Raw genomic sequence first — 21774 nt, forward strand, 5'->3', positions numbered from 1 at the left:
CGCACCATGGATAAGCCTTTGTAGTTACAGTGAAGGGAAAAAAAATGACACTGCTTTGTCATTTAACTTAAAAAAACAAAGTCCTGGACTGCTGAGTCAAAAATAATATCCACCTTGTGGCATGTAGCATTTCATTTTTTTTTACAATTCCTTTGAGCTTTACCTTTTTCCATGGTTAAGTAAATGTCGTTACCTAGAATCTTCTGGATGGTCCTTACTATATTTCAAAATAAAAGCAGGTTAACAAAGATGTAAAAATTTATTTTTAATGCGAAATAATGGTATTTAAAAAACATGCGATTAAAAATGTGATAAATCGTGATTAACATTTTTTTTTTTTTATCGTTTGACAGCCCTACTTTGAATGTATCAGTGTTTTAAATGTTTTGTTCAGACTTGATTCTCAGACACCGTGAATATGTAAAGGATTTGTAAAGCAATGCTCTTTATTCATTGCACACAGAAAACAGACATACAAATGTTTTCTTAGCTTTTCGTTTAATCTTAAACTGCAGCATTAAGAAGTAGTAACACAGACGGTCCCAAATCACACCTGTACTTAACGCTCACAGGCAGCAACTCAAGCTCATCATGGTTAGTAAAAAAAAAAAAAAAAAGCCAGAATACTGAGGAATCCAGCTAGAAAGTCGTTTCTAGTTCATTTGAAATAAATAACTTGTGGGAATAAAACATTCCTCTCATTACACAAATATTATTGCTTTTGATACAGTTTAAGTGTCATCAGTTTTTCACCATCCATACAGTGGCACCTCTTCTTGAGGCATTCGGGCCGAGTGATCCAAACCAAATAAAAAGAGTCTGAAAAGAAACGTCATGATGTGAGACATGATGACAGCGACAAAAAAAAAGAACTCTTTGGTCCATTTCTTACAACAAACCAATGATGGGAAATGACACCTTGCTCATTATCATCACATAGTTCAGAGCATGTCACAGTATTAGAGCATCTCTTTATCATGAGATGAAATGTATTTAATCTTGAGAGGTTGTTGAATAAGACGTTCTTAATATGATATCGCTCACAGTGCAAAGGCAGCAGAAAGCCGATCATTAGTTTGCAGGAGGTTGCGTCCACTTTCGGAGTACAGGCACTTCATTCATTACTTAGATAAGAGTCATACTTTATGTTCTAGAACATCTCCTTTGGGTCATGAATAATGCATTTCAAAAGTATGAAACAAGCAGTGGAGACCCAGAACAAAACTATAAGAGAAAAGCAAAACCTTTTAGAGTGTGTAAATTTACATAAACAAATATGTATGAGTTAGAAAAGTGTGCCTGAAGACTGCAGCCACAATGGAGGAGTGTAAACCAAAGAAACCATACGTAAACATGGACATGTATATATAACAGAGAAGTATGCAGTTAATGTTTGATTGAATCCTCTGAAGCGAGTCATTTTTCTAATTAGTCATGATAATACCAATGTGAGTCTACTGCATAGATAGCCTCTCCTGACCTGTCCTTTTCAGCTTTCTTCTTCTCTCCCCGAATTAAGAATAAAGAAAGATTGAGAGTTTTGATTTGGGATCTTAATAATCCAACTGAAAGCCTCGTGGGATTCCAACATTATATCTTTGAGGTTTGGCCTTTTTTCTGTATTAGCATTCAAAAGCAATGCTTGTGCAAGGAGAGGTCGAATCAATCTTCTGCTGGATCATATATCAGCCCATTTGAACTAAATCTGTTTTTAAAAATTCCTCCTCCAGTATGTTGTGTGTTTTCATATTTATTTGCTGCATTAATATGATATGAAACAGATTCTTTTTGCTGTTTTCACTTTACTTCCCTGTGCATGATTTGTAAGATGCCTGGGGCTGTAACTATTTGTTTTCTTTTGTGTTTGGCTTCTGAGCAGTTTGAAATGAAATTCCCCAGAAAATCCCATTTGTATGAGCTGCATTTTTGTTAGAAGTGACAGTCAGAAACAATCTGTGCTCTCTTCTTACGCATCCCTGAAACAAAACAGGAGCTGGAGTTAGCTAGGACAGAAATGAAAAACTAATATGTGTGTGTAGAAGGTATTGATTCTGCACTTAATGCGACTTAAACAATTAAAAAGGGTCTTAGAAGGTGTGAGCAAAAGATAGAGTAACATCTCCGTCTACAGCATTGGCACTTATTTGAAGAGGCTGGATGAAGGAGGCAGCTTTCATCATACAGGCGTTACCCTTTTCCATACAGTAGTACGCCCACACACCCAGAGTGAGGCTTGGATTGCTGTTTGAGTCCTTTATAACAGCTGGAAGTTTGGCAGTGATGGAGATGGGCTTCGACACGTCTATTATGTCACCAGTGATCACCTGACCTCCTAGAAGCCACTCGTTACCTGCCAAAAACAGGAAGAAGAATTCAATCAGTCCAGAGCTGTCAAAGTGGAGAATCAACACTAATTCTCTTAAAATGTGGTTATTAAAATAAATAAAAAACCTCCTACCAGCTCTGCGTGGATATTTTTGGACACATCTCTGATTTGAGTTAAACGCTATAGTCATGCCAACATACACCTGATTACAGTGCTAACATGCTAAATTAAGGCAAGTATGTCGGTACACATTTGCACAATCGGAACGCAGATACAAAGTTTGACCTGTTTTGTCTGTTAGCACGCTAGCATTTTCAGAATGTGTTTGTTTTAAGGTAGCCTAGCATCGTCTGAATCGAATTTGAAAGTGAGAGTTTGAGCACAGTTTTTTCGTTTTTCCAAGCAGTGTTTTCAATGCTGACAGCCTCAATGCCTCTGGATGTCTCAAGCAATTGGAACAACCAGCCTAAGTGTGAAAAAGTGTTAGTATGACAGGCAACGGCTTCTAGAAATGTCTTTTTGGGGGGCTTTTTATGCCTTTATTACAGAGACCGGACAGTGGAAAGTGTGAGAATTGAGGATAGAGCGGGGAAAGACATGCAGGAAAGAAGCCATAGGTCAGATTTGAACCCGGGCCGCCTGCTTTTAAGGACTTCAGCCTCTGTACATGGGGCACGCAAACTAACAACAAGGCACGGTCGCCCCAGTCCATCTGCTTTTTTGTCTGTTATGTGTTTTAAATGTTTCTTCTTGGTTCTGTAATAAGACTTTGATTCTGATATTTAATATGATTTTTTGTGAAAATAGTAATTGTAAAAGCATTATTTTATGTCGATTATGTATATGATCCAAACATCTTCCGTCTGTTTTGCACTCTAAATGACTTACTGATGCACCACCAGACGCAGAACTTTGTAAAACACTTGGCGACCATCTTGGTAGTTTCCAAAGATAAGTCAACATTGTCTGCCTGATATCAGATGAACTGTTCTGAAGGGTCTTACTTAATTTCCGACTGCTGAAATATGTCTGAACTAGAGGAGGAGGGTGCTGATCTGCCAGAGCGGAGCGGCAGATTTGTCTGACTTCCTGGTTCGGTATTTGGACAAAGTTAAACGTTGACCTGATGATGTTGCTCCATTAAAGGTTTATGGGAGCACAAAATGCCATTGCAATTCATCCAACAATTGACATTTTACTCAAACCATAAAAATGTCAACCTGCTGGTGGCAATGTTTTTCCATAACCTAGATCAGTGAGATTTATTCCAAGAGGCGAATGACTGTCCGTAAAAGACCTCATGGCAGTTCATTAAGGACTTGTTGAGGGATGCACAGAACGACCTTGCCGTCCCCCGAGACGCCCTCCTTGCAGGGCTAAAAAACAAGATCAGGAACACTGTGTCTTGCCGTGAAAGGGCAGAAATGTACTGTATTTGAATGAAAATGTCTGTTTGACATCGACATTTTTGAAATTGAGTGTGGCAAGGTGCTCCCTGTGTTCCATCTCCAGCCTGAGCAGCGCACATCAGCGCTAAATGGAGTCCTCTTCCCAGATAACCCCACTGAATCAAACAGAGTGAAGACGAGGACATGACTGCACTGAAAACGCGGGGGATATTTTTAGAAACAGACACACTTGGTAAAGAGTTTTGACCACTGAAAGATGAATGAAAGTCATGAAAAAAAAAGAAAAAAGTCTAGAACGTTAACTATGAGAAAATATTATACCAGGGAGAGCATTAAATCCATGCCAGCTGTGATTAATGAAACCAATGGCTAACATCAGGGACCCAGGGACGTCATTCCAAAAAGCTCATAAAAACTGTTTAGATGTGCCGTACTGTTCTTACTCGATCCATTAAAATTCCTGCCTGTGCTCTGATGTGATCGGCATAAGTCTAGACCGAGTGTAATCGGACAGCTGAGGATCACGTAACATAGCCCGTTAGCTAATTATGTGAACCAAGGCATGTCGTCTTATCGAAATGCTCTAAAAATAGGTCACTGTTATCGCCCACTGCATGCTGCGTCGCTCTGAATGATGGAAACACTTTTGTTCCAAACCTAATAAATGGACCATCAACCACATGATATCTTAAATCACTTCACACACAAGCCATGGGTCAGTCTTCAGCTGATTACAAAGTAATAACATCAAACAAAAAGCCCTGAAGTCGTACAAATCAGATATTTTATGTGACATTTCCATGAATAAACCCGTCTCTGCCTCTGACTACACTCAGTCTTCTCTCCGCTCAGGAAGATAGCGCAGTGTTGTGGGCTGGCGGAGTGACCACCTGCTTGTTGTACAGTGGAAATTAAGTTTAATCACAATTCATCGGCATTATTTATAGACAGACTTGTGAATAACAGCCCAAAGCAAAGCCAATAGGAGAGCTAGAGGGGAGTGCAGGGTCATTAGACGTGTAGAGAAGTAATGTGGGTGGAATACAACGGCATGGCTTTTCTTTAATATAAATAATCCTGTCTTGATCCCTATAATTTTTGGGGAAAAAGAAACAAATACCCAGTCACAAAATCAGCTAATTCTTTAAGTGTGAAAATGAGATTTTGTCTGTTTTTACTACTAAATCCTGATTGTCTTCCTCCCTTTTACAAACGTCATTATCCTCAATCATCAGCAGCAGAGTCTTTGTAAAGTCTTTGTCAAACGCTGCTGTCTCTGCCGGATCTGCCTGTTTGTTAAACTGATCCTCCTAACCAGTGACTGACACATCACGGCTCAGAAACCTTTACAAGGCACAGCAGGCCTGGCAAACATTTGTCTTTGACAAATGTTTAAGTAGTGTTTACAAAACCAAATGTTCAAAAGATTAGGCTAAAAAGATGAGGAGGCCATTTAGTTCTTAAAACCCACAGTTTTTAAGAAGATTTTGACATTCATGCTCACAAGTTTTCATATCCGGCATTTGGTTGAAAACACTTGAGAGCCCACATTGGATTGCTGGTGCGCCGATTAAACTGGTCTTACCCTCAGCAGAGAGCGCCCAGCAGCTGGGGGCCTCTTCAGTGAGTCTGGTTCCTTCTGGAAGCGACAGAGTGACTGACATGACGAGAGTCTGGCCTGCAGACACCACCACTGCAGGCATTTCTTTCCTGGGAGCTGATTTAGGCAGCGTCGGGGCTTTGGCTGGACCCGTAGGCTTTGACGGTACCGTGTCTGTGCAGTCCATGGAGACGGGGAACTGGAGGGGAGAGAGATTTGTATGTTTGGTTTGAAAGTATCAAGGAGATGGCTAATGACACTTTTTATGTCTTTTCTTTGTTTCCATTGAGGCAAAATCCTCCAGTACAAACACTGTTAGGACAGTTAATAACAAACACAGGGACAAAATGTTAACTGCTCTTTCACACACACATATACACACACACACACACACACACACACACATATTGGTCTGACCAGTGAGACAGTCTTGGAGGCCAGGTCCAGCACTTTGATTTGGTGATTGTTGGTATCGGCCACAAAGAGAAGTTTTCCACTGCCGCCTACACAGACTCCTCCAGGTTCATTGAAGCAGGATTTGTCAAATTCAGGGCCCAGAGTTTCGCCAGCCTCGCCAGTCCCAGCTAATGTGCTACACTGCTTCGTCTTCGGATCAACCAACTTGATCTGAAAAATCAAAGGTCAGTCTCTAGTTTGGATCAAACACAGATACATGCAGTGTGAATCCACTGAGAAACCATAGGGAAGGCTTTTTGTGAGGTCAAAAACATCAAGTCTGAGCCCATAACAGCTTTGAGCTGATTCCCTTGTGACATGCAACAGTTACCTTGTGGTTGTAGGAGTCGGCCACATAGAGCAGGCTTTGTTCAGGAGCCCAGGCAACACCGAGAGGATGCTGCAGCTTGGCGTCGACCCCTTTCCCGTCTACATCCCCGAAAGCAAAAAGGTTCTGGTTCAAAGAGAGATATGTTCAGAGGAGATCAGATGTAGATATGAAAGTTTACAAACGCCTGAACTGCAGCATGTGACACCATTTGTTTAAAATTAGCAAACTGGAAAGAACATAGTGTCCGATCTGAATCTGTAGAGCACTTCTTATTTATTTCAGATCTAGAAATCGAAGAAAGGGAGGCTTTAAGTCAGTCAAACAAAGGACAGAAAATCAAAGCTAATCAAATCCACAAAGTGTAAATGAACAGTGACACTTTAAAAAACACTAGAACAACACTGGCTTCATTATCAGAACAATTGTTGAGAAGTAAAGACGTGGAATACATGCAGAGTAGATGATCACGCCAGCATTATGGATAAATGTGATCAAATATTACAAAGAGGAGTGTTTCATAATTATTCTCAGGCTACGGTTCTAAATTGATTATTTATTGATGTCTTAAAGGGAAAAAAGATGATTTAGAATTCAAAGGCAGTTTTGAAATAAAGAGCTTTTTAGTGAAGCACAAATAATTACATAACAACCGTGCAAAATGTCCCATGATCCTCTACAGCTCATTCAATCTCCACTGCTGCAGAGTTGACGGTGACAAAGTTTTGCAGTTTGAAGGAAGCGCAAAGCACTAATTGAAATATCGACTGCTCCTGGTTGACTTGAACTTTCAGCTGAACAGCTCAACGTCTGGGGGAATACTCCCGTTTGTTGAGGGTCAGAGGAGAACACGATACCATCTAGCTTCATACAAAGCCATAACCAGCTGACAGTTAGCCTAGCTTAGCATAAAGACTTGAGAAAAGGGGCAACAGCTAGCCTGGCTCTCTCTCTCTCTCTCTCAAGACAACAATCTTCTTCCCTGAAGCACCTCTCAAGTTTGTTGATTACCACAGTATGTCTTCAATATAATGATAGTGCCAGCTGAAGTACAAACACACCACCTCAGACACACATTTGCTTTTTGTCTTTCTTAAATATCTTTGGACAACAGATCAATAATAATGAATTCTCTGTGTCGAAAATATACCAGAAGGAAAAAGGCTTTGAGCACAATAAAGTACAAGAAAGTGTTTCCATTCTTTGCTTAAGCAACAGGCAAGAGGAGCCGTGTTTTATTCATGGCGCTCCTTTCATCAATACTTTCTATCTGAGGAGAAATGGCCTTGTAACCATCTGATTGAAAAGGAGTTACCCAAAGTGTTTCTCTTCAGAACTGTCATTATGGTTTTCTCAAGCTGCCTATGTGGAAGACTACTGTGCAGGTTTCTAAGTGTGTGTTAGCTGTTGATGGATGGTGGTGGTTCACGGTGGGTTATTATCATGGAAAGTGCTGCATTAGAGGTCATTCATTAGAGGTTATTTATTTAGAGTTCCTGCAGTCTGCTTTGGGAATGGACTTTCATTTTCTTCCGCCTTCTGTTCGAGCTTCTGTTCACGTCTGTGCCTTTGATAATAGATAAGAATTTCTCCTTTTACTGAAGCACTAAAATGATCGGTAAACTCTAATCCTAAATCAACTCAAGAGGGAAACTATATTAAAGCTATGTGGAATACACTAGGTGCTTGTTTTCTGTGGCTGATTTGTTTGTTTGATCACATTAGACATCATTTTTGGTTAACACACAGTTGGTTAAAGATACTGTATGGATCGAGGTGCATAAACAGCATGATCATCAGAATCTAATGTGTTAATCCTCGAGAACAAGTAGGAAAAAAAAAATCGCCTAAAATAAAGAAAATCCCTCCAGGTTTAAAGAGTAGTTGTGTCCTGATATTGAAACCTACATTAGGTGCAACACAGTTTATATGGGTGCCTTTTTATTGGAAGCATGGAATGATAAGATGATAAGAAGATAGTGACACCATTACATCTGCTGTCACAAGGAAATGGCTAAAATCTGACCCACCTACAGCAGGATTGTAGTTATATATAAAATATTGTTATTGCCACACTTGTCAAATGTACTCCCAATTCTTTTACATTTGAAATACAAACAATTGGCGCTCACAGACTGCCATTTGAAGGAGGAATAGTTGGGTCCAATTACACCGTCACATATCGCAAAAGTACAAAGAGGTACTGATGACGGAACTTTGTCGCAGAACTGCAATCTGTCAGTGGCTGTAGTCGTAAGAATAGACCTGAAGGAATCCTGATACTGTGTGAAATGTTGAACGTCAAGTGAATGGTTTCCCAAATTAAGACTAAAAAAAAAAAAGAGAAGAAACCACCAAAATAAATGACGGACAGTGAAAAGGACAGATTAAACTCTGTAGATGTTAACAGTTTTTAAGAACACATTCATCCAGGGCGTTCACTCATCCATCCATCTACTGACGCACACTCACCATTGGGTCTCTCTCTCCTCCGACCAGCAGCTTGACGGCTCCATCCTTCAGCGCCAGTGTGCGGATGGTGCTGCTTTCACTATCGGCCACATACAGACAGCTCCATGGCTCCTCAGGGGCCAAAGCCAGGCCTGAAGGCTGAGCGAAAGCCGCCTTGTGAGGGTACGAGTTGTTCCGGTTCTCCTCGCTACCGCTGCCAGCCCATCTTATGCATGTCCCGGCCTTAGACTCGCTAATAAGAAAAATAGAAGACAATGCGAAAATACTTCAGTATAATGCTGGACAGTTCAAACAAAGCAGACATATCATAAATGTGTTTTTTTTTTTATTTCTCTAAAACTAAATTATTCTGCATGACGGAGGGAGATGTTATTTGTTGGGGTTCATGGTGACACAAAAATTGCATCCTTTTTGTCAATGACTTTCTGCCACACATGCCAAAAATAAATCATGTGAAGGAGTCAGTTTTTCTATTTACGTCATTCTTATTTTGAAGGAGTTATTAGTGCTTTTGAATGATTGCTGTTACCAAGCAGCCGTTGTGTTTGTGTAGCAGTCTCTCACCTTCCTTTGGGCAGCTTCCCATCTGCTAGGAACAAAGCCCAGATCTGGTGGGTACCTGCCATGGCTATCCACAGCACGTTATCTTCATCAGCACCTACACATACAAATGAAATGCACACACACACACACTCCAGTTTCAGTAGAAAAGCAGAAAACCCTGTGTCACTGCTTTTGGCTGTCACTGTCACTGTCAATATCATCCAGAAGTCTGTGCAAATATAGTTCCTGAAGGTAAAAAAGGTCATTTTGGATGTGTTTGGTGAGTTTACTTTGAGCTATATGGTGGACAATAAAATGTTTTGAGGACATAAAAGTGATGCAAAATAAATATATCTATTGCTTTTCGCCATCTACAGAGATAAATACCACCGCTAATGCTGGTAGTTTTGAAAGTGTTGTCCAGCTGATTTGTTTTGAACATTCCCAATTCATTCAAGCGCTCATCTCTTCTTTCCAACAAGTATTGGTTTTCCATCCTTGCACACTCCTACCTCATTGGCATGTTCTTCTCTGTTTACATCTGGATTGTCGTTCATTTGTACAGTTACGTATTTATTTGATTGTACTATGTAGGCAGCTATACATACAAGAAAATGTTTCCTAAGGGGACAATTAAGTGCATCGTATCGTACCATATCGTATTGTATTGTATGTTAAGTTACATTGTTGTCTAAAGGCCCACAATCAACCTGTATTCACTTAGTCTCGGGTAGTTTTGCCAAACCTGATTTCATTTCAACATGTCTACATTAAGTGGAAGCTGAGATTTTCTTCTTTCCAGAATTCTCTTCCTGTCTAATCGAAAGACCTAATTCAGACTTTCACAAAGAAGCGTCAGGGCAGCTCTGCAGGTCAAAGTGACAGCAGACGCTCAGACAGAAGCCACACGGCGCCTCAGATGACCTCTACTCTAATGAAAAAAAAAACACACACACAGCCCGTGTGTAGATGTACAGCATCTCAGTTGTATTTTTTAATGCAGCAGAGCTCAGCTCATCTGTGTCACGTCTGGACGACTGACCGAGGACTCACAGCGTCAACGTCACTGTAGGACTGTACAAAAAGGTGTTTGCTCCTCTTGATTTGGTCCTTTAATTATTCATACACACCATGGTGAGTAATATGAATATGCAGAGGAGTGTTTGGATGTACTCTCAGAGGACGATGTTAAACGTCTGTCTCCACATCTTCAGAACATGTGGTGATGTGCAAAACCAGCCGGCTGTGTCAACCCACTAACCTGTGCGGACAAAGACTGATTACCTTTTGCATACAAGCTGAGCGCTATGGTGAAAATAATCAGGACCCCTAAAGTGTTTCAAAATTAATATTTTAAATGCACAAGTCGATGATAGATGAGTCAATCAGCATTATTTTTGAAACGTAAACGGACTGTTAATGAAAACAGAGGTGGCCACAGGCAGAACAATCAACACTTTAATCTTTTGTTTGACTGATGAGAGTGCACAACGTCACAGGGACGGTCCGACACACTCCACAATTTGACTTCAGATACAAACGACAACGCCTCCAGCTGGAGGAACCACTACGACGCCTTTTAGTAAACACGGTCAGCTTGAGGCAGCAGAGACAAAAGAAGTCACTGTTTGAAAATAAACCCTTTGTTTGCACTTCTTTATGTATTGAAATAAGCAGTCCAAATATCTACTTCAACAATATAATTTATTATAGTGATTAAATCCATAAAGGTAGTATAAAGTAAAAAGTAAAGTATAAAGTATTTTATTATATAATATCTATTTTAGTCCTCAACATCTTTCAGTAGAACTACATTTCTGGCAAATTGAATCCCACAATCCGGTCCAGCTTTATTTATAGAGCCCGTTTTAAAACACAGCAGTGTTCACCAACGTGCTCTACAGTCCACAATAAATAGTGGTTGCAAATTTACAACAAATTATAATTAAAAAAAAAGGCCAATCCCACGGTTTGGAAAGGAATTCAAATAGTCTGTTCAGTATTTCTTTCCCCTTCTGAAGCTTCCTTTGATGTGATGTTTGAATTCTGCACAGAAACTAACTGATTTTTTTGGGTGTTGTAAACACTCAGGTTCTGGGATATATTCTCACATTTTAAGACACAGATTTGAACAACTACTGTCTACATCTTTTAATTAAATCCAAATAATTGTTATCAACTGAAATGCTAAACACTTGGAAGGATAAGAAAATTGCTTTTGCACTAAAAAGTAATTTGGTTTCCTTTAAGAACATTTATCTTGTCATGTATCGATGTGTGTTTTTGGATTTTATAAAGACGCAAGTTTGCAGACTGAAGTGTTTTAAAAGTCCTTTCTCTCCTTCAACCTTCACTGTAATCTAACCATGTCCAGGTAATCTGACAGAGAGGGAGGAGCTGAGCGGCCTCTCAGTATTTATTGATCGTATGGCAGCATGCAGAAAAACAGTGTGGGCGGCAAGACACAGAGGAGGAAAGAAGAGGACATGTTTGAAACACCGTCCTTCACGTTCCGGTTTGAAGGCGCCACAAGACTCACCGGCAGAGCCCAGAGTCACATCCCAAGGAGAGCTAATGGGCTGCTCGGGTCCCACGGCCCCGCCCTCTTTGTCTGTGCCCTGAGTGCCTACTCCTGCTAGAGTGCTGACTCTCCGCTCTGAGAGGTCGATCTGAAACACACAAAGAAAATAAAAACATCAAGAGGCAGAAACAGAAGGTCAACATGCAGATGTTTAAAGTGAAAGTTAAAGGTGCTACCTTTCTTATCAGGTGGTTTTCTGTGTCAGCCACATATACAGTGTCTCCTTTAATGGCCACACCCTGAGGGGAGTTAAAGGAAGCTTTGGACAGGTCGCCATCTTGTCTTCCACTTTCAGGCCCTTTGAAACATATAATAAATACATACAATAAATACCTCACCTACAAACCTTACTAAAGCGATACTTCACCCATTTGCTTTGTATTATTAGAAACCTGGTAGTATTTTTGAATGGTGGTGCATCCCGTCCTCATTTTCCCCTGAGATGGGAAATCTTTGTATTTCTAAGTCTGAAAAGGAGCTTCCAGTGATGCAAAATGACAATTTTTGCATCACTGGAAGCTGTTGCGGTTAGCGGGGTGAAACTACAACGCTAGTTCCTCATATTTTCGCCCACTGAAGCTACAGACCAATCACAGATCAGTGGGTGGGAACTCACTCCCAGAATCGAAACTTAGCGTCCGCCATATTGGCCTGCGGTGCTGTGCATTCTGGGATTTGGTGTCTTTCATCCACGAGCCAAAAAGACACTTTCTGCCTTTTCTCGGCCAAGAACTTCAAAATGTATTTCACATTTCTACTACATATATGACCCAATGTCAATACAGATTCATGTTTCGACGGGTGAAGTATCCCCTTAACCTTTTGTGACTTTGGTCTATCTAACCCAGTGTTCTTGCTCTGGGAATTGTGGCCTATAACATTTCTGGGACAAAGGTCATTGTCAGTCCATATCAAAAGAAAAACAAAATGAAGACCTCATAAATTACATACAGATTTTCTAGACGTCTGTAACTCAAATACACGTTAGGAACGCCTCATAATATGTGTGAGCAGTGATAAATGGTCAACCTACAGATATGTTTTTTTTCCCTCCCCCCCTTACTTTGTCCACACATAGGTCAGTGCCAGTTCCCAGCATGCTCTAGTCCTGGCTGTTGCCAACCTCTCTGTTTGGATTACACAGAGTACCATGTGGCTCCTCTGAGGGTTACTGAAGCATGTGAGTATTCTAAAAATATTAGTATTGCCTTCATGTTGTTGTTTTCTAACAGATTACAAGCAAAAACATTAGCTTCCTTTTTATTTAAAAAAAAACCAATCCAAGAAAAGATGCATTTTTTTTGGGACATTATGTCCTGTCTTGAGTAGTCCAGAATCTCTAAATTCTGTTTCCTACTTCTCACCTCCTATGACATGTTCAAGCTGTCCAGTAACGGTAACCAGCAGTATTCTGTGATGCCCGGTGTCTGCTATGGCCAGTCTCTTCCTGCTGTCGTCTATGGCCACCTTCCCAGGAAAAGACAGGACGCTGGGAGGCAGGGAGTCTCTGTAGAGTTTGATCCCCACCGCGTGTGCCTTCAGCAGACCCTTCTCCCCGTAGTAACGGAGGGCCACGTCAGTGAAAAGCTTCAGCTTGTCGCGGTGGCCTTCTCCAACCAGAGAGAAGAGAAGGTTTCCACGCGGGCCCAGCAGGACCAGCGTGGGCCAACAGGACACCTCCAGCTCGTGCCAGAGGCAGGCCTCGCTGTCGTTCACCACAGGATGGCAGATGTCGTAGCGGAGCACAGCGCTGCGAATGTTGTCTAGAACCTTTGAAGGGTCCATCACACACACACACACACACACACACACACACACACACACACACACACACACACACACACACACACACACACACACACACACACACACACACACACACACACACACACACACACACACACACACACACACACACACACACACACACAGAGAAATCAGTGAGAGCTGAGAATCTGTTGCAGAACACAAGAGCAGTTTTACTAATGCATTTACTTCATGATCTGCCCGTTTCCAGATCATTCTTCTAATTTTCAGTCAGAAAAAATTAAATATTATAATTCAATGGTGCTCCAGGTAACATCAGCCGTTTTTCTTCTACCAAAAGTCCAAAACTGAACGAAAAAAACATTGTACAGCTCTTTTTGTAGATTAAAAGAATACTGCATTAACAATACTGATAAAAAAAAAAATGATGTTATTCAAACTAAAAGACACCTATAAAGAGCATCTGACAAACCCAGGTGACTTCAGATTTACGCTGGAGGACAAAGGCTCATGTATAGAAAGGATCGAACTGCATCACACCTAACAGCATTTCTTAAAGTTGCACCTCATCATCAACCTTAATTTAAGCCTCGAAAATCACTGAGGTTTCTCTCATTTACAATGAGCTGCTCACACGATGGTTTAACTGATGACGCTCAATAAAAACACTCACCTTTTCGTTGGGGAACTTAGCCGAGTGAACGCCGACGATCACCAGTCCATCTGAGGGAGGAGAGGAACACATGAAGATACAAAGATTAGAAGAAAAAAAACAGTCGATTGAGAGCTTAGACTCATCAAAACGGAGTTTGTGAAAGTAACTGGAAAGACCCAATAAATACTCGAGTTGAAAATGTGTGTCCATTAAAACTATCCAATGAATATCCTAATAAATACCTCCCTCTAAATCACTGTGTCAACAAGTTACATAAACATGATCAATAAGGCCACAAAGAGACAATGATCACACACATTCACAAACACAAACAGACCTGGGTAGAAGAAGGGAAATTATGTGATTTTCCACACTAAAACAAAAGTTTTAATGGGTCTTTCTATTATGTGAAGTTACTAGGAAACGTTTTAGTGCTGCTAGCTGTTTAAATGTTGATCACAGATATTTCTTTGAAGTCATCAGAGACTTTTAACACTATGCTTGTTGTATAGACAAGACAGTGGAACTAATCCCTTCAGAGTGTACGACTTTAAACCATGCCAGCGGATGTTTCCACGTTTATGCAACCCAGCAGTGTCACAACAAAATGATTGTGATGCTGCTCTTTTTAAATAAGACTCTCTTGTGTTAGCAGATGTGCTGATAAGTTTACTTCCTCTTAACCCCGCCATCAGCCCGACGCTCTGTTGAAGCGCGCGCGTGCGAATCTCTTTTGTTATCTAGTTGCATTTCTCAATTCAAAATGCTGCAGGAAACACAGAGTGGAGCAGCAGAAGAGCCAACGCTGACCTGTCGCTCAGAGAAGACATTTTTCTCAAAAATGATCGCTGGCCGAAAGATTTACACGGTCCATAAAAATAAAATGTTATCTACCACAACTTAGTCATACTTTGTAACTGCTAAGCATTTGACCCTAATGCCAATTAAAGCAAATCATCAAATTTCAATTCTATCCCTGTTATAACAAGTTTCTGTAGCAGATTTATGAGCATATTTAAAAAAAAACAAAAGCAGCCTTTTCATCTATTCATACATACTAAGTCTTCATATACATGTTACTTTGCATAGCAGTATAAATGCTATATTGCCAGTTTCAGGAATGCAGAACAAACAGGGATTGAAGGTATTTTTCATTTATCATTTTCCATTATAAAATTAAACCCACTTTGATCCTTAAATCAGCACAAACATGCATTATTAAGTTTATTTAAAGCTACTGTGAGGACTTTTTATCTTTTTATCTTTTCATGATTTTTAGACACAAAACACCACCGGGCATTTCTGCTCACATCATCGAGGCGTCCTTCAACATAAGTTAAAACACTCATTTCCAAACCTTTAAAACTCACACTATCTGTGGTGTACTTCGTCACCCATGGCCTCTGCCAAGCAGTATGGTACAGGCACAGATTGCAGTGACGATGGGTGGGTGGTTTGGTGGACTGTGGGAGTGACTGGACTGGGTGGCTCCCACACCTCACTGACCAGAGCAGCAAACAGAATGTACCCACAGCAGTGCCAAAGATAAGGGGAGTGAGATAATGTGCGGTGGCACGGCATTGTATGTGTGTGTGTGTTTGTGCCCCCAGCCTCGCTCGGAACTGAATTTCAGGCCGTACAGCTTCCTCAGATGATCCCTTGAATGGGTCAGCAGGATGCCAGAGTCAGTCGGATGTGATTACGCTTTACAAGGAGCGGCTATATAAAGAGCCATACAGTGAAAGTACATCCAGGGACAAATATGGGCCCCATGACACAGTGGCTTGTGAATATTTATAGCTACTGTCTCTTCAAAGCGCAGATAAGAGACCTCTTTGACTTGGAAATGAAAAAGGAGAGAAGTGGAGTTGATGTACGACAGCTTCTCCGCCCCACTGAACTTTCATCATAATCCTATGACACAGGGTGACATGTAATACGATGTTTGTGAAATTGGTGTTCCCTCAGCAAGGCCTGCCGGGCTGCTGCCACCTCAGGGACCCACTGTACCTGTAGTCTTGACTTGTAATCAGCTTCTTGTCTTTCCTGCTGGTTCTTTTTTATTTGGCAAACGGTAAACTAAAGCTTCCTTAAAGACAAAATCTGGCTGTGATCTATATTTTTCTTCTTGTTGATAAATCCCATGAAAAGCACCAACATCAATGATGAATTGCTCCTACAAACACATATTGCCTATGGTGTAAATCCAATAACAACTTATACCTTTGGGACTCCACTGTATAGTGATACTAAATATATTAAAAGACATCACATATAATTCAGCATAGCACTTATGTGGAGACAAGGATATATTGCAGAAGAATAAAACACATATACGCTTAGTTTTATGTTTCTTTTTCAGATTCTTTGTTGCTAACAAAAGCCTGAATGACATGCAGTAGAACTTGAACAGGAGGGGGCAACAGAGGACTAAAATGATCAATTCTCTCTTAATCCAGACCTCTTCCTTTTTGTGTTGTTGCTTCGTTTCTAACTTGCAGTCTTTGGCTCCAGTTGACTCTGACTTAAGTGACATTACTGGATGTGATTTATTTTCGTCATATCCGACAGAATTTAGATTTGGTACTCCACATGTCCTCTGACACTGCCTGTGGGGGGGCGGAGGGGATTCAAAGAAAGTGGACACGGAAGAGGATCCATGACAATGTAGCAATGAATGACCAATTACGATGTCAGGCCTTATTGAGTAGACATTGTTCAATAAGCGTCACTTGTCCACAGTGGTCACCATTGTTGTTATGTCTTCTTCTACATCTTGCCAACAGCTTGAAAACAGCTGATTAGCTGATCAGAGGTCCCTATCAGATCACTTAATATGTAACCAGACAAAAAACATTGTTTTGCATCACATTGCAAAACAAATCAGTCCACTAGGTGGAGTTTGTGGACTCAAGTGTCTGGGCCCAGGCTAGAAGGCTTCTTTACAGATGTTCAGGTTACTTTCTTTGTACCCACGTAGGTACATTTGGCTGAAGAGAGAGTCACATATACTTGACAAAGCACAGACCATACAGAAAACATATTAAGTGCAAATGCACGGTACATAGGCAGAAGTGCATAAAGTGTGCAGTTCTAACCTAAAATTCCATAAACAAGATGATCTGTAAAGGTTACAGGGTGGAGAAGATTTAGATGAATAAATAAATGAACCAGCTTCCCAGCCTGCTGTCTCTGTCCCTACAAGACCTTCATGAAATTATAACAACCTCATCAAGCAGCAAAGAAGAAAAGCATGATACTCGCAGATATCCTACGACTTGTTCCGCCCAATGATGGCTGCTGGGACAAAGCTGTTCCTACAGTGCTTTGTTCTGCACTTTGGAACGGAAAGTAATTGTCCAGGAGGAAACAGCTGAAACTCACAATTCAGAGGGTGGGATTCATCTTTTAAATATGTGCTGTTGATCCGCTCCAACGCTGCCTGATGTACAGCAAGGTCTTTAGACTAAGCTGTTGCTCTCCGATCAGCTTACGGGACCACCTCACGATCTGGAGCAGAGAGTTTCTGTTCTTCACAGAGAGGTTTCCATAACACAACAGTGTTAAGTTAAATCGACTCAACAAAACCATAAAAAATTCTTATTGTGGTTTAGTCAAAGGGGAAACGGGCCAATTTCCTCAAACAAAACAAACGCTGATGCCCCTTTTCACACACTGCGTCAAAGTTTGAGGCGATAATTGTCCCGAGATATTTGTATGACTGTACACATTCGACTGATTGACCATTAACAAGTGAGACTTCATGTGTGTGGGAGTTTTTTTCTAAAATCAATGGTCACATCTTTAGTTTTAGATATGCTTAACTGAAGATAAGATTCCTCACACCATTTGATAAAGTCATCAAGGACCTGACCTTGGCTGTTTTTATTGTCCTCGCAGAAGGCTAACTATGACAGTATTGTCGGTGTACTATCCAGGACCTCTAAAAAAAAAAAAACTGAAAAAAAGTAATATCGAGGCAATCGATGAATCATTTATGCACTTAGTGACCTCTCCCTGCATGCCCATGAACTCTGTGGTCTTCTTCAAGTCATTCCTACAGACACTTCTCTCTTGGTTAGACCTAAGTATTCGCTGAAGCACCGATGTGTAAAATCCATAGCTGAAGAAAGTCCCAACAAAATACATGAATGACTACTGTTTCATTTATGTTTGCAAAACACTACATTGCCCAACTGTTTCATGAAGTGGCTTAGCTCTCATTCAATTGGAACTACTCAGTCTTTGTTTAGTATTTAGGCGTTCACAGAATGGGTTTTGCAGACAGGCTTAATAATGGATTTTGTGCTGATTTTGTAATGGAAACCCAAGTTGCAGACAATGTAAGGAAGGGCTAGTGTGAATGAAGAGAAGGACTAACTCGTACGTGGTTTTGGGGTCTTCTTTATGCATTTGCTGGGAAGATAAAAAAATAAGAATAAGAAAGGAAGAAAAATATCAGTCCTATCCTTCCACTTTCATTTTGACAATGCTTATTATCACAGATTGAAGCTAATAAACCGCTAAAGACGATTACAAACACGCTTTACAATGACATTTCCCCCCCAAGTTTTATTTCTTTGTGATAAAAAACTGTTAATCTCAGAATATGATGGACCAGAAGTAGACCAATGAGAAACTTGAGGTGACTTGTTTTCCCTTCTGCCAAACAGCTTAAAACAATCTCACCTCACCTAACTATGCTTTACAAGGTGGCAGGTGACTTGTAACAGCAGATTTTATAAATGTCATATGTCACCTCTCATTATGATCATTCTACAACTGTATTTATTGACACATTATTCATTCAAGGCTTTTTGTTTCTGTAGTGCGTGACTTCAATTTGGTTTGTACCATCTCATTTTTCCCACATGAAATGAGGTCAAATAATGTTATGAAAAGGAAGATTATCCGTTGCAAGTTTAATAAACAACATTTTCAGTCGTGAAATTGAACTCTACGCCTCCATAAAGTCTCTCAAGCCCTTCAGGATCACGTGGCTTCTGCCTTAAAGCCAGTTTAAGTCCATACCTTTGACAGAGTGCTCATGCTCCAGCTGGTGCAGGTCAGGCAGGATGTGCATGCAGTTGATGCAGCAGTAAGTAAAGAAGTCCAGCAGCACCACTTTCCCAGCCAGCTCCTTGTTCAGAGACAGGGGACCCTCCGTGTTCAGCCATTCCAAGCCTGGAGCAAATCACAGAGTGGAAAATGATGCTGTCATCCTCATAATGAATGTTTAGTCACAGTGGAGGCAAACGCTTTAATGGGTCTATCTGTCTGGCCTGATTCTGAATTTCTGTCACATGGAGGAAAAAGCTGATAGATTAAAGCATCGTCATGGAAACGCTCAAGACTTCAGAAGAGTTTTAAGCCATTAATTGCCATGAATTAATTTCCATGGATCTAGATTCGTGTCTGATATGCACTTAAGAACTTAATTCATAATGTTTGCCGTGCACATGCACTTAGTGAAACTTTAATTTGAAATTTTACAGCATAATTAGAAACAAAAATCAAAAACAGTTCACATTCAAGACCCTGACCTTCGCAAAAACCGAGAGGCAGAAGAAGAAAACCTGCTCTTCTGATTTTAATATCTAATCATCTTTACAAGAGATTAATGATGGGTCATGTCTGGCACCCTAAACAGCCTGGTATCATATGCAGCTGTAAATATAACTTGTAAATAGAGTGGCAATAATATCTGATAATCCCCTTCCTTTTTGTAATGATATGAACTGAGCTTGTATAAATGTAAAGTCTACATGTAGGAAAACTTACTGTTAACATAATATCTTGAGCCCTCCCTGTTCTCTTTCTATTCTAACATTCTCTCTGCAGACTCTCCTTACCGTTGTCCCTCTTCTCTTTTCGTGGTTGGGATGGGGAATGTCTTTACTGGTATCTTGTTTTTATTCCAAATGCTTGATCATTTGCCTAATAATGTGTCTTATTAATTCATGGTTTGTTTTGATTGTAAAGCACGTTCTAAATTGTGCGTGAAAAGTGCTATATACAGTAAATACAAATATATTTATCAAAGCACACAATATAAACAAGAGTTTAATCACCTATCCCTTATTATTGCTCTGAAGGGTTTGAAAACTTTCAGCGACGTTTTTCCAATTAAGGCAAATCACATCTTTTTGTTTTCATGTCCCAATAACTGTCTCTATTTATAGACGGGTAATGTTTAAAACGTGTGTCGTTACTGCACTTCAAAGAATGGTCGGTGGGTTGTGGTTGGCGCGTAGACTGTAAACAGGTTTGGTGTCCTGTTATGATCCCACACAGCCTTGTTGATTCTCCTGTTTGTTGTTCTACTGCAGACCCCCATCTACTGGTGTGATGAGATATAGTCAACAGGCTGCATGCTTCATATGAGTAGCTAAGGTGTAGTGTTGGATTCAGAATCATGATATTATTTTGACTGTAATATAGTTCCCAGTAGTGTTGGTAAACACTGACAACTGTTCTCAACGCTTCATATAATCTAGTACTGTTACAATAAGAAACTGGAGTCTGTAGTTGTGTGCATGCTTTTACCAACGACCAGGCAAAATCTTGCTCGAATTTTTGTTTCAGACATGGTGGCTTCAATTCAATTCAATTCAAATTCAATTCAAAAAACTTTATTTGTCCCCAGGAGGGCAATTCAAAGGCACACAGAGCAGTAAAATAACAACAAGTGCAAGTAAACGAAACATTTTAACCTAAATATAAAGTGTCAATTTAAATACAACTTAAAGCTTAGACTTAACTTAAAAATACAAAATATAAAAAGAGTAGATATAAGTGGACAGTGATCGGACTGACAGATGTAAACAGAACTATGTGCAGTAAACAAGAAATAAATATATATACACAGAGCTATGTGCAAGTAGGCTAAATACTAAATGATAAGTTATTAAGGTGCATGGTGAATAATAATGGAACAAGAGCACTAATATAAACAATATAACTGTAAAGGTAAATATGAGATAAATAAAGTGACCGTAGTGCAATGATAGATAAGAAGCAACAGGAATAAAGTAACCAGAACTGGATGAATACTGAAATAGAAAGGATAGAATAAAGTGATGTAGTGCATGAGACCAGATAAAGCAGAGGCTGTTAAAGGTGCACGGCAAATAGGAAGGAAGTAAAAAAACTTAATTTAGTTAATTGAGGAAAAAATGTTCAGACAGTGCAGACTTGTCGCGACATGAACTCCGGTTTAACTCTTGAACTACTGCAACTCTCTACCGAGCGACATAGAGCTTGAACATCATCTAACCTGTCTGGAAATCGGGTATCTTCAGATCCTCTTCCTCGTCTAGTTTGCTCAAATACTGGTACACGAGATTTTCTTTCCCTTGTCGCGTCGTGGCTTCATCTAAGTCGCAATCCAGCTGACTTTGAACGGGAAATAAAGTCGAGAGACTAGACTGGGACGCCATCTTTCCAGCAACAACCAACCTCGTTTAAGTGAAACTCAACTAAGATTCGTGCCGCACATTTCGACACACACATACAAAAAAAAAAAGTTTCTTAAGAATTACTTTTTAAATATTATTTTGTTACATGTCGTGAGTGAATCATCGAGAAAAAAATGTATCATATTTTATCTTGTTTGTTACTGTCGCTAATAAGTAAAT

General features: G+C 40.2%; 1 protein-coding gene across 1 annotated transcript; it reads right to left on the reverse strand.

The window, feature by feature from the left end:
* Positions 1-423: 423 nt before the first annotated feature.
* Positions 424-21590, reverse strand: nhlrc2 (NHL repeat containing 2). Its single transcript, XM_020651214.3, has 12 exons — positions 21414-21590; positions 19169-19321; positions 14156-14205; positions 13080-13485; positions 11892-12013; positions 11674-11803; positions 9156-9249; positions 8592-8823; positions 6123-6245; positions 5753-5962; positions 5321-5534; positions 424-2350 (listed from the first exon to the last, which is right to left on the reverse strand). The coding sequence occupies exons 1-12, from the start codon at positions 21574-21576 to the stop codon at positions 2088-2090; spliced, it is 2160 nt and encodes a 719-aa protein (XP_020506870.2). The 5' UTR covers positions 21577-21590; the 3' UTR covers positions 424-2087.
* Between the last annotated feature and the right edge of the window lie 184 nt (positions 21591-21774).

Source organism: Labrus bergylta, chromosome 21 (assembly GCF_963930695.1).
Source record: "Labrus bergylta chromosome 21, fLabBer1.1, whole genome shotgun sequence".
NCBI lineage: Eukaryota > Metazoa > Chordata > Actinopteri > Labriformes > Labridae > Labrus > Labrus bergylta.